General features: G+C 37.3%; 1 protein-coding gene across 1 annotated transcript; it reads left to right on the forward strand.

Moving 5' to 3' along the window:
- The first annotated feature begins 14151 nt into the window (after window positions 1–14151).
- LOC145681854 (uncharacterized) lies at window positions 14152–14667 on the forward strand. The gene has a single exon (XM_081753461.1). It carries the CDS (start codon window positions 14152–14154, stop codon window positions 14665–14667), a length of 516 nt encoding a protein of 171 aa, XP_081609587.1.
- The last annotated feature ends 259 nt before the right edge of the window (window positions 14668–14926 follow it).

Genomic DNA, 14926 nt, shown 5'->3' on the forward strand with positions numbered 1-14926 from the left:
ATAAGACTGAAAGCCACTATTTTTGTAACTTAATAACTCTTGAACTATATCTTGAATATCCGACCGATCGCAATCAAATTTTCAAGATGTATGAGGTTTGGATCTGGAAACATTTTTGTAATTTTACTTTAACGGTACATCCTAGGGGAGAGGGGAAACGTATAAATAGAAACTAATAAAACCTAATAACTTTTGAACCACCCAAACAATCTCGATCTAATTTTCAACAAAAATGAGGGTCGGGCCTTGCGTGTTTTTTTATCATTTCACTTTGACGAGCCAACGTAGGGGAGGGAGAGGGGGCAGATATATGTAAAAAAATAAAAATAAAAATGCCTGTCTTTGTGACTTCATCACTCTTGAACCACCCGACCGATCTAAATCAAATTTTCAATATACATGAGTATAGGGGCAGGGATTACTTTAGGCTATTTACTTTGACGAAACAACGTAGGGGAGGGCGAGAGGGAGAGAAATTTAAAAATGATCAAAAATGACCGATATTAATGTTGAATCCATATTTTTCGGGATCATTCTGATGAACTGTGGCATCTTCGATCCGGTTTAAATGCAAAATCAGCTCCGCCACTTGCGGGAAGGGGAGAAAGTGATATATAAAATGATCGATAATGGCCACTATCAGGGTCAAATTTATAGTTTTCTGGGTCGCTTAGATGAGCAGTGGTACTTTCGATCATGTTTAAATTCAAATTCAACCCCACAACTTGGGGGAAAGGGAGGAAGAGATATTTAAAGATAATGGAAAATGACCGTTAATTAGTGCTGAATCCACATTTGTGGGGGGTCGCTGAGATGAACAGTGACACTTTCGTTGCCATGGCCCGCAACATAGGGGAGGAGGAAATATATATATATATGACCGAAAATGACCATTATTGGTGTCGAATCCATCATTTTTTGGGTCGCCTAGTTGATCAATGATCTTTCCGATGCTGTTTAAATCAATGCCATTAAAAACGAAAACAGCATATTTCACGGGTACTAAACACATGAAATACGGAGTTGTGCTTTAAAATTTTCATTTTAACTTAGCAAAGCGGGTAATATATGCTAGTAATACTAATAAAGCTCAGGTACTGTCCTTTCTCTATTTCAAAACCACCTATTTTTTAAATCTCTTTGCTATAATATCTATTACTGGAGCTATCAGTATATTTTTGTTTTTCGTCTTTATACAACACCAAGGTTATAAAGGAAGGTCTTTTATATGTGGGTTCGGAACTTGAATCTGATAGGTCGTTCCCAACCATACTATCTCGCCTCCAGAAAAACTGGATTACAGGGCAGAGTCTAAAGCAAGAAATTTCTCTCTCTTTTGCTAAAAAAAACTTTAGTTCGCATACTAGTCATAGCACATGTTTAGAGGTTTTTCAACGAATCTGTATGAGACGAGACCTGCAAATGACACAATACTGAAAGTTGAGCTTACACCAGGAGTCGAATCTGGTATCATCCTAAAACAAAAAAATCCTAATGGCTGACTACTTTAATGCTCATAAATCATTCTAATGTAAAACTTTTTGGTGAGCCCGGCCCCCTAGACTCCCCGTAGATACGAGCCTGTGTGACCCCCCACCCTCGAACACAATTTTCTGGATGAAAGCCTCTATTCTTCCTTTTGTCTGTCTAGTTTACTGAAAACATGAAAAGCAAACTAGATCACAGACCATAGAGTTGGAAATGATGGACATGTTGCATTGCAGACATATTTCGTACCGTTGGTGATTTTGGGAGGTTTTCCAGGGACAAAATTCACCTCGGAGTTATATCTCCTATGGTGCTCAATATGAATTGAGTTGATTTTGTCGTCCCTTTCAGCAGCGAGGCTATATAAGACGGGACCTACTTATTAATTGACAAACCCGAACTACATGAGCTCTCAGCGGAATCGAACCCGGGTCTCTCACGCCAAAGGCACGTACGCTAACCACTTAGACACGAAGAAGCTCGGAGCTCATATTAGAAAAGAAGAAAGCACATTATGGGAATTTCAGTGCAGACAACTAAGTACGACGACTGCTAAAAGAATATTTTTCATCTTGAATATATTGTAATAATGGTCAATCTTATTCGATAATGTCATTTTTTAAAAAATAGCATTCTCTTTTCTGTAACTTACTACAGTATACAAGTTAAATTTCACACAGTGTGCAAAAGAGGGGAGGGATTACAACGTACGATGGGCTTCGTTCGCTTCCTATCCGATGGACAAAACCTTTCTTGTAAAATTCAGCGTTTCAAAGAACCTGTGTAGTTGCTGATTGCTACACATAAATTCACAGAATTTTAGTACTGTCTGCCTGAAGCAAAGTCTTAATTTTAGTACAGAAGCTGCCTGAGGCAAAAAAGCAAGCACACCGCAGGCGTGGTGGCTTCTGTGCCTCGTAACATTGTGTTTAAAAAAACAGACAGAAGGCCACTTGTCAGTTCTTGCAACTGATAAGGCTTTTTTTCTTTTATACAAATCATATTGTTGTTTGAAGCTCTTTATTCCTTTCAAAAACAATATAACCAGATTCATGGGAACCCACAGCAATTGTAATAAAAGTTGAAAAAATATCTGTATCATTCAGATACTTTATTATTATTATTATTATTATTATTATTATTATTATTATTATTATTATTATTATTATTATTATTATTATTATTATTATTATTATTATTATCACATAATATTTTTCGTTAGTCCTCACAGCAATTAATACTTAGCAGCAGGGGTTAAGGTGCGTGGGAACGCGGGGGACCCTATCCCCACCTCCAAAAAACTGTGTACGGCGTCCTCCCACTTCCTAAGCAATTACAATGGGCAAAGATAGGCATGGGGGACGGCGTGACGTCATGCCGCTACCTACCGTACCCCTACCTTTTCAGATGATTCAATCCCATCTAGCCTAATCCCACCTCGCCTAACGATTTATCATCCACTTATATCTCCAAAATAAGAATGTCTACCATTTTAGGCGAGATGGGAATTTCCATCTTACTTAATCCCATGTCGCCTAAAATGGCGGTAGGATGCAAGGAGGGAATTTCTGTACTGAAGAGGGAATTCCTCTAATAGAATTTTAACCAGATATTTCAATCAATATTGGCAATCTCTGTCAATTACAATATAAATATATAATAAGTACTATACAAGAAGAAAGCATAGGGGGAAGGCGATTTAGTGAATTTAGTTCACTTTTGGTTTATTTTGGGAATACTGGAAATTGATTGGCAAAGAGAAGCTAATCAGAAACAGGATAGAAATATAGAGGGTGTTTCAAAACAACACTTACAACGTTTGAGAGCTCATTCCTGACACCGTGATAAGACAACCTGGGTGCACAATGCTTCCTTTTGGCGCTATGACCAGCCAAAAACCAGTCGGAAAAATGCCCAAAAAAGCCGTAACTCGAGAACAAAATGTCGGATCGAAGTCGAGGGAAAGGAAATGTATATTATTTTTAGCTATGGCTTCCATTAATGCACAACCCGATATGGTACAGAGGCAGCACAAAGGTCAGCTCAAATAAATTGAAGAATTATGAGGATATTTTATGAAAGGGGGTTATAGCCCCACACAAGTTACTGGCACATGCAAGGAGCATTAGAATATTAATTCTGTGACATTTGTGAAAAATCTGACGCTCACTGGCATTTCCGGAACAAAATTTTGAATTTTTATAAAGGTACATCATCTAACGCTTCGTCCCCTGTGCCCCCCTAAGGCGGTGCGTTACCAAAATAGCATTCCATATTTCAAAAATGCATACTCTTTTGCTACAATGACGCCAAATTTCACACTAATTAACAAAAACACCTTCTTCTCGTATGTCCCTACTAAGGATATTTCTGGTGATTTTCTTACTTTTGAAAGGGGGCTGTAGCCCCATTATCAGTCACTCTTACATGTAAGGAGCATTAATTATGTGACATTCGTGATTAATCTGACGTTTACTGGCACTCCGAAAATAAATTTTGGGATTTGGTAACACATCACCCACCAGCTTTTTACGGCCCTTGCCCCCCGAAGGGGGGCCTTCCCAAAATAATGTTTGAGATGGCTTTACTAGCTTTGTGAATGAGTGTTTTTGCATTTCGTAACAAATACAACTCATTTGCCCCAAAATCTTTACGAATAATTATTGGAGAAAACTGCTTCCAAAATTTAACATTGAACCTCCCATAAGGAAAATGAACTTCAGTGTTTACACTTCCAAAAGGGGGGCTAAACATTAATTTTCTTTTATTTCCTTTAGAAATTCGAAAAATTCAGATATTTCTCAATAAGAGTGCCAAATTTTATATTAATGGTGTGAAAACTTCATCTTCTCCCAGTGCTGTAGAAAATTACACGAATTGTATAACAGTCTGTATATATATATATATATAATTCAAAATCACGTTTTCAGTCAAAAGAAAAAAAATATTTCATTTGTTTACCTTTGGAATACCAATATCTAATCTAAATGATCTAGACCCTCAAAAGTATTGTAATATTTATTTTGTATATTACTGTTACGCACACGCCTAAAATGCCATGATTGTTCTTTCATTTTAGTAGATATTTCTTTTAAAGTTATGTTTTAAGTAACATTCCGTATTTTGGAATGCAAAATATTAATGATAATGCTTCTACAATAACTTTGTTTTCCTTCTGTCGTATCTTCCTTTCTCACCTCGCAAAAGTCGATTTATGGTCAAAAATGGTTGGAAAATGAAAATAGGGATATTTCACCCTGTTTGACAAGTCTTGTTATAAAATACTGTACTTAGAAGGTAAATTCTGTACCACCAGACATGTCAACTCTGACGCGAAATCTTAGCAGTTATAGTAGTATTAACTGTGGTCGTAGTAGTAATAATAGAAGTAGTAGTAATATTAGTAGTATTACAGTACTTTGCAGTCTTGAATAAAGAGTCAGTTTCCCAAACACACTACGATTAACATAGACTGACAGTAAGACCGTACGAACACGACAAAGGCAGGGGTAGTGGAGGACATTTAAGGAAAAAAATGACAACATTAGTTTTCAATCCTTCCTTGAGTGCCCGGTTCCAACCCGGAAATACGTGCGCCCGGTTCGGCCCTATAGCATTTGTGTCCGGGCCGAACAGGACACGCCCAGCCCGTGCAGGGCAAAGCCCTCCAAACCCAGGCCCGAAGACGGCCCGGCCCGACCCGAATGGATCTGAATTCTGTGCCCGGCTCGACCCGGCCCGGGCCGGGCACGAAACGGGCCGAGCCGGGCCGGCCCGAACACTGTGAAAGACGGATCGGAAACTAATGTTGGCAGCCTGTATTAATCGTAATGTGTTTGGCATGAGCGGCGATTAGGGGGGGGCAAAGGGGGGCAGTTGCCCCCGCACTTTTTTTAAGTAACCAATTAATGTATATAGTTTCATTTGGAAATGTAACGATTTTGTATGTGTTACTGATTAATAGGAAAAAATGCTGCCATATAATATTTGCTGTTGCCTGAATACGAGTGGTTGTCTTCCCGTGGAGTAAAGAAAGCTACAGTAATTGCGTTTTAATCGCCACAGAAAATAACCCCAAAAAATAACCTATTGGAGCACAATTTCAGCATACTTTCATTTCTTCTTACAAGGGCTCGATATGTTAGTGAGCCGCTTTGAAGCTAATCGAAAGAACATTATGCAAAAAAGTAGGGCCTATTGCACAAGTTATTCTTTAATTGCACAAAAATTGACAGTTCCTAAATTGTCTTTTCTTCTTTCTAAAGTAAGGAATATCGATTAAAAAGAGCGTGATAAGAAACAACTTATACCTTTTCCATTGTTTTGTAGTGTAATATACGAGTGAAGTGTTGTGTTTAAGGATGTACGAGTGTATATACAATAAAATTTAGTAAATTGAACATAATTCTAGGTTTTAAGTTTATTTTGTATAACTGAAGTGTGGATTGTAAGTATTGTTGTGTTTTGATGTGTTCCAAGAAAGTGAAATCTGCACCTAATGGCAACGAACATATTTCAAGAAGTTCCAAAAGCAAATATTTCTTTAAATGTCGTAGCATATGCTTGTAGTATTTACTGTCTTTCATTTTCTAAGAGTAATAACATACATTTAATATCATGTGTGGAATTAAATATTAAGTTTTTCATTAATCCTCAGTTTCAATATAACTTTTGCAAAACAAGCATCATTATTCATTACTATGATTAATATTATCCTTTCTATTTATTTGTTTTGCAAATTTATTAAATAATCTGATCACACAATTTTCCAGACAGAATTTTAAGATGTTCATGAGCAAGGAATCAAATCTCTTCTTACACTTTCGTTGTTTAAGAGTACAAAGGGCTAGTATCTACTTGCGTTGTTCTTCTCAATTTACTTAATAAACTATTATATACGATATACGGTATTTTAACTGAAAATATAGTATCCTATTAGTTATACAACCTTTCGTCAAACAAAATGTTAGAAACAACCAGGAAAACTAACATTTATATAAAAATATTCAGATCATGTCTTGCCCCCTCACTTTTAACGTCCAACCGCCGCCACTGGTGTTTGGGAAATTAACTCTTTATTCAAGACTGTAAAGTATTGTACTTCTACTACTCTTATTACTACTACTACTGCTACTGCTATTATTATTATTATTATTATTATTATTATTATTAATATTATTATTATTATTATTTTTACTACTACTACTACAACTGCTACGAGCGTCAGAGTTGACATGTCTGGTGATACATACTTTACAATCTAAGTACAGAAAAAATCGAAGAAATACTAGTTATTATGGCCAGTCTGCGTAGTCTGGCCAGTAGAATGCATTCACATCTGGTGCTAGAGGTCGTCGGATCGATCCCTCCTCGTGTTATGTGAGCTTTGTTGTGGACAAAAATCGTGAGCGTGGGAGTTTTTGGATTAGACCGTTTTCGTCCACTGTCTTCATTCCACCAATTCATCCATCATCATTCATACGTCTTGAGCCGTAATTGCCTAAAGAACATATGAGAAAGTCAAGTCCTTGACCTACTAATTAGAATTTGTTCCGCTACATTAGACCACGGAGGCCGAAACCATGAACTGGCGTGTTCATAAGATTAGCGCAATTTGTAGTAATGTTCAATTAGCACGGCAGATTCCAAATCATATTACATGTTCCTGTATTCTTTATAATTCGATGCTACAGTAATAATAACAAAAAACAATGATCAAATAAATCACCCAGACCCCAGGATCGATGAAGTGTTCCTGGAACGGTGCGTAACAAGTAAATAACAGAGCTATATGACGGAATGCGAGGCAGTAAATCAAAACAAAATCCACACATATCATTGTTGATCAAAAAATACCTCAAAAGTCCCCTGAATGAAAAATGTATAGATATCAGCTATCAAAAATGCCTCTTAACATCACATATAATAGAAGGGATAGTTGATATTAAGAAAATGAAAATATAAGGTTTCCTAAGAAACCAATAATGCAAAATGAACATCGCTTTACTGTATGTCCTTGTACGCATCGAATAGCACGGAAACAGATTCAACAGTTTCAGGCTTTAGAGCATTTCTCCGTTCCTGAGTACTAAAATCTCTTTCAGTAGACGCACTAGAAGCAGGGATGACGAGATACTGAGGCGTTAATTTACACAATTTTGGTAATGTTTGTTCTTGTTGCTTCCACCACTGCAGTATATCTAGTTCTCTTACACATGATGACATGTTGAGGTAGATGTCTACTTCACACCACAAAGTTCACTTGGCGAGAGCTCGGATCAAACCAGGGACCCCATACACCAGAGGTGAACGCTCAACCGCTAAGCCACCGTTCCAGGAACACCTAATCGACCCTGGCGATTTGGTGATGTATTTGATCATTATATTTTGTTATATTTGTAGCATCATACTATAAACAATACATGAACATGTAACACCATTCGATATTTGCCTTGCTAATTGAACATTACTACAAATTGCACTGATCTTATGAGCACGCCAGTTTATGGTTTTGCCCTCCGTGGTCCAATGGTAGCGTACCAAATTCTACTTACTAGGTCAAGTACTTGACTTTACCATACGTTCTTTAGGTAACTACGGCTCAGGCTGAATGGATGATGATGGGATGAATTGGTGGAAAGAAAACAGTGGGAGGAAGCGGGACCACCCCAGAAACTCCCATGAACACGATGTTTGTCCACAACAAAGCTCACATAGCATGAGCAGGGATTGATCCGACGACCTCTAGCACCAGATGTGAGTGTTTTTTTCTATTGAGCCACTATTCTCCCTCGTAGATCAAGCATCGGTTCACATTCTACGCAGACCGGCCATAATAACTAGCATTTCTCAATTTTATTCTGTACTTAGAAGGTAAATTCGGTACCATCAGACATGTCAACTCTGACGCGAAGTCGTAGCACTTGTAGTAGTATTAGCAGTGGTCGTAGTAGTAATAGTAGAAGTAGTAATAGTAGTAGTAGAAGTAGTAATAGTAATAGTATTACCAGTACATCACAGTCTTGAATAAAGAGTCAGTTTCCCAAACACATTACGATTAACATAGGCTGACAGTAAGACCGTACAAACACGGCAAAAATATAGGTAGTGGAGGACATTAAAAAAACAAGTAGGCTGACAACATTAGTTTCCGAACCGTCTTTCAGACTATAGGGCCGAGCCGGGCCGGCCCGATTCGGCCCGAAATGTGCCCGGCCCGTTTAGGGACCGGTCCAGTTTGATATTACTTGAAACGGGTTGGGCCGAGCCGGGCACCGGGCCGAATCGGGCGCGCCCGGCCCGTGCAGGGCTCTGATTCATATCCACTGCAAACGCTGTTTTTGTTCCATTTTGACTTTTATTTTAGTACTCAGACGAGAATTGTATTCTATGTCTTAATTTTCTGCATTCTTTCACATATGGAAAGATTCGTTTACGTATCTAAATGTTTCATTACGTATGGAGAGCTAAATGACAAACAGGCATGTGCTGATATTAATACAAAGTTTCGAAATATTGAATTATTAAGTATTTCAATCAATGTTGCTCTTTTATACAATTAATAACAAATCTTATTATATTTAAAAGAAGAAAAACACATCTGCAAAATTTCTCCCGATTGCAAAGGTTGACTTCGAGGTTCGAACCTGGTTTACTTTTTCCCGAAGATACCCGAAGCTGGACTTAGAAAATTTTTTCCTTAAAATAGCAATAAAGAATGCCCTCGACCTTTGAGACAACATGTACCTTTCGGGAGTCAACTTTCAAAAGTTTGGTGTGGGTTCTTTTGCCCCATAAAACTGTTTTTCTGCAGAAAATAAAAAAGCATTCCTTTAATTTTTTGCGTATTTGACCATACAAAAAGTTTCGTTGGAATTCTTCGTGGCCTTTACACACATATGACATACTGTTACCAGCATTTTTTATATTTCGTGATCAAAGGTTTGGAGGGGTCCGAGCCCCCTAACCGTTTTTCTCAGAAAAATACGAAACCCGTTTGCCCTCAATTTAAACCTACAATATCTGTGCAATATTTGATTCAATTTGGTTCACTTCTTCGCGTCTTTCGGGCGTCAACTTTTAAAATTTTGGGTGGGTCTCTTGCCACCTAAAACCGTTTTCCCGCAGATCATAAAAAACCGTATTCCTTTATTTTTTGCGTATTGTCCATACAAAAGGTTGTGTTGCAATTCTTCATGTCTTTTACACATATCTGACATACTAGCACTTTTCATATTTCGTGATCAAATGTTTGGAGGGGTCGGCGCCCCACGCTTCCGTTTTCCCCAAGAAAATACGAAACTCGTCTTCCCTCATTTTTTGTCTACAATATCTGTGCACAATTTAATTCACTTCGCCTCACTTCTTCTTGCCTTTCGGGCATCAACTTTCAAAACTTTGGGTGGGTTCTTTTGCCCCCTACAACTGTTTCTCCGCAGAAAATAAAAAACGCATTCCTTTATTTTTTGCGTATTGTCCATACAGAAAGTTTCTTTGGAATTCTTGGTGGGCTTCACACACACCTGACAATCTGTTACTAGCACTCTTGATATTTCGTGATCAAAGGTTCAGAAGAGTCCGGGCCCCAACTAACCTTTTTTTAGGTAAATACGAAACTCGTGTTCCCTCGTTTTATGTCTACAATATTTGTGCAAAATTTCATTCACTTCCGTTTACATTTTCTTACTTTTTGGCGTCAAATTTCAAAATTTTGGGATGGGGTCTTTTGCCCAATAAAACCGTTTTTCCGCAAAAATAAAAAAACCGTATTCCTTTGTTTTCAGTGCATTGTCCATACAAAAGTTTCCGTGCAATTCTTCATGTCCTATACACACATTTGACATACTGTTAGTAACACTTTGATTTTTCGTTATCAAACGTTTGGACGGGTCGGCGCTCCACACGACTGTTTTCTCTAGAAAATTACGAAACCCGTAACCTCATTTTCTGTCTGCAATATCTGTGCAAATTTCATTTACTTCGGCTCATTTCTTCTTTTCTTTCGGGTGTCAACTTCAAAATTTTGGGTGAGAGATTTTGACCCCTAAAACAGTTTTCCGCAGAAAATAAGAAACCAGTATTCATTTATTTTTTTTTTGGTTATTTTGCATACACAATGTTTCGTTGCAATTCTTCATGTTCTTTACACACATCTGACATACTGTTACTAGCGCTTTTGATATTTCGTGATCAAAGGTTTGGAGGGGTCGGTGCCTCACCCAACCTTTTTCTTCAGCAAAATACGAAACTCATATCCTCATTTTACGTCTGTAATATCTGTGCAGAATTTCATTTACCTCGGCTAATGTCTTTTTACCTTTCGGGCGTCAACTTTTAAAATTTTGGATGGGGTCTTTTGCCCCCTAAAACCGTTTCTCGCAGAACATTAGAAACTCATATTCCTTTATTTTTTGCGTATTGTCCATACAAAAAGTTATGTTGCAATTCTTCGTGTCCTTTACACATATCTCAAATACTGTTACTAGTACTTTTGATATTTCGTGATCAAAATGTTTGAAGGAGTCCGTGCCTCACCCAACCTCTTTTTCCAGGAAAATACGAAACCCGTATTCTTTCGTTTTAAGCCTTCAATATCTGTGCAATATTTCACTCACTTCGGTTCACTTGTTCTGACCTTTCCAGCTTCAAATTTAAAATTTTGGGGTGGGTTGTTTTACCCCATAAAACAGTCTTTACGCAGAAAATAATAAACCCGTATTCCTTTATTTTTTGCGTATTGTCCATACAAAAAGATATGTTGCAATTCTTCATGTCCTTTACACACATCTCAGATACTGTTACTAGTACTTTTGATATTTGGTGATCAAAGGTTTGGAGGGGTTGGCGCACTACGGAACCGTTTTCCCCAGGGCAATACGAAACCCGTATCCTCATTTTACGTCTGCAGTATCTGTGCACAATTTAATTCACTTCAGCTCACTTCTTCTTGCCTTTCGGGCTTCAACTTTCAAAAGTTTGGGTGGGGCTATAGCCTTTAAAACCGTTTTCCCGCAGAACATAAAAAAACCCGTATTCCTTTATTTTTTGCGTATTGTCGATACGAAATGTTTCTTTGGAATTCTTCATGTCCTTTACACACATCTGACATACTATTAATAGTACTTTCGATATTTCGTGATCAAAGGTTTGGAGGGGTCGGCACCCCACGCTTCCGTTTTCTCAAGGAAAGTACGAAACCCATACTCCCCCATTTTATGCCTACAATATCTGTGCACAATTTCGTTCACTTCGGCTCAATTCTTCTTACCTTTCGGGCATCAACTTTCAAAATTTTGGGGTGGGTTATTTTGCCCACAAAATAATTTTTCCGCATAAAATAAGAAACAAGTATTCATTTTTTTTGCGTATTCTCCATACACAATGTTTCGTTGCAGTTCTTCATGTCCTTTACAGACATCTGACATACTGTTACTAGCGCTTATGAAATTTCGTGATCAAAGATTCGGAGGAGTCCGTGCCACACTTAACCGGTTTTTTTAGGTAAATGCGAAACCCGTATACCCTCATTTTATGTCTACAATATCTGCGCAAAATTTTATTAACTTCGGTTCAATTTTTCTTCCCTTTCGGTGCCAAATTTCAAAATTTTGGGGTGGGGCCTTTTGCCCCATAAAACCATTTTTCCGCAAAAATTAAAAACCCGTATTTTTTTTTTGTTTTTGTTTTCAGCACATTTCCCACACAAAAAGTTTCGTTGAAAGTCTTCATTTCCTTTACACACATCTCACATACTATTAATATTATTTTTGATTTTTTGTTATCAAACGTTTGGGAGGGTCGGCGCCCCACCTTTTTTCTCTAAGAAAATATAAAACCCTTATCCTCATTTTACGTCTGCAGTACTTGTGCAAATTTCATTCACTTCGGCTCATTTCTTCTTGTCTTTCGGGTGTCAACTTTCAAAATTTTGGGTAGGAGCCTTTGACCCCTAAAACAGTTTTTCCGCAGGAAATAAGAAACTCGTATTGATTTATTTTATGGTTATTTTCCATACAAAATGTTTCGTTGCAATTCTTCATTTCCTTTACACACACCTCACTATTACTAGTACTTTTGATATTTCGTGATCAAAACTTTGGAAGGGTTCGTGCCCTTTCCAACAGTTTTTTCCGGGAAAATACGAAACCCGTATTCACTCATTTTAAACCTACGACATCTTTGCAATATTTCACTCACTTCGGTTCACTTCTTCTTATCTTTCTCGCGTCAACTTTAAAATTTTGGGGTGGGTTCTTTTACCCTATAAAACTGTCTTCCCGCAGATAATAAAAAAAACGTATTCCTTTATTTTCTGCGTATTGTCCATACAAAAAGTTTCGTTGTAATTCTTCATGTCCTTTACACCCATCTGACATTTGTTACTAGTACTTTTGATATTTCATGATCAAATGTTTGGAGGAGTCCGCGCCCTACCCAGCCGTTTTTTAAAGGAAAATAAGAAACCCGTATTCCCTCATTTTATGTTTATAATATCTGTGCAGAATTTCATCCAGTTCGGTTCACTTCTTCTTACCTTTCGGACGTCAAATTTCAAAATTTTTCGTGGGGGCTTTTGCCCCCTAAAACTGTTTTCCGCAGAACAATAAAACCTCGTATTCCTTTATTTTTTACGTGTTGTCCATAGAAAAAGTTTCGTTACAATTCTTCATGTCCTTTACACACATCTGACATACTGTTACAAGCATTTTTGATATCTCGTGATCAAGGATTTGGAGGGGTCCGTGCCCCACCCTACCGTTTTTTTTTTCAGGAAAATATGAAGCCTGTATTCCCACATTTTACGTCTGCAATATCTGTGCACAATTTTATTCACTTGGGTTCAGTTATTCTTGCCTTTCGCGTGTCAATTTTCAAAATTTTGGGTGAGTCTTTTATATTAAACCTTTACTTTATGTAACTTTTTCTTTTTTAAAATTCTTTTTTTGGGGGGGGGGAGAAGGAGAGAAATGTTTTTTCTGATGTGTGTCTTTTGCCATTCATCTTTTTTGAACTGCTTAAGTAAGATCGTTTTGTAACTTTTGATGTCATCCAACTCCGTCACGATAATAAAATTGTCATTCTTAACAATTTGTTTTATTTCCTTATTTTTCAGTTTGCCACACTGGTATATTTTTCACAAAATTGAGGTTTGGTCCAACGCCTTTCGAATTCGGAACCAACCCAACCGCCGAGCTTTTTGGGTTGCCTGCTATTGCAGGAAAACGAGAATTGCAGGTGGTAATGCACTTTTGGAGTCGTGTATACAATTATACGAAAATATAAACAATATGTATAGGCTAGCAAAATTGGAAGAAAAACAAATCCTAATGACTGCATTAAGACAGATAGTAAGAGATATTCATATAAATGGAAGAACTATAACATTTCCAACCTTGGAGGAAGCCGATAGAATTGAACTGCGAATTTATGATCTCCCAGCAAACGGATGGGAATTACTTGATCTAGTGGATGAGGTTTTTGAGAGACGAGGGATATACTGGACGCTAGAAAATGTTTACAAACAACTGGTGCGTGCGCATGGTAGAGTATACTTCGACCCAACGAAATCAGGAACAGATGCCTACATATATACGAGATATGGATAAAAATCAGAAGTATTTGAAAATTATGCAAAATAACGCACAAGGAAGTAAAATAGCCACAATGGAACTTAGAAGACTAATAGAAATCCAAAAGATTGATATCGTAGCAATACAAGAACCATATTTACTAAAAGGGAAATTAACAACCTTTCCAGCAAGCTCAAAAATAATGTACGGAGGACAGCAATCTAAAACAGCTATAGTTTTCATGAATAGAGGAATTGAAGTACTTAAACTAACCCAATATAGTAACAATTGGATAACAACAGCTGAAGTTAAGTGTGGAAACATGAAATTCTGGCTAATAAATGCGTATTTCCAATACAGCTTAGAAACACGTGGCTTCATAGACAAAATTCAAGAGATAATATGGCAGAGGAATAATACGGAAATATTAATCCTTGCCGATACAAATGCAAAATCAATCTTATGGGGTGCCCCGGAAACAGATGATAGAGGAGAAATAGTTGAAGATTTTGTAATGCAAAACGGACTTGTAATCTCAAACATAGGAAACAGACCAACTTTTGTAGGGAATAGAGGCAGCTCTCATATTGATGACATGCGGAACATTTGAAATAACAAGTAGGATTGAAAATTGGCAGATTGGAGATAAACTCACTCTCAACGACCACGAAATAATACTATTTGATATGAAAATTGAGAAAAATGGAAAAGAACAAAAAAAATTTAATATAGCCAAGACAAATTGGATTACTTTCAAGAACAAATTAAATCTACCCCAAATAAATGAAGATGAAAACTTGACCGAAATAATCAACGAAATTGAACAAGCAACAAAAAAAGCATTCAAAGAGGCTACTCCGGAAAGTCAA

The sequence above is a fragment of the Thermobia domestica genome, chromosome 3 (assembly GCF_964235325.1).
Source record: "Thermobia domestica chromosome 3, izTheDome1.hap1.1, whole genome shotgun sequence".
In the NCBI taxonomy this organism is placed as follows: Eukaryota; Metazoa; Arthropoda; class Insecta; order Zygentoma; family Lepismatidae; genus Thermobia; species Thermobia domestica.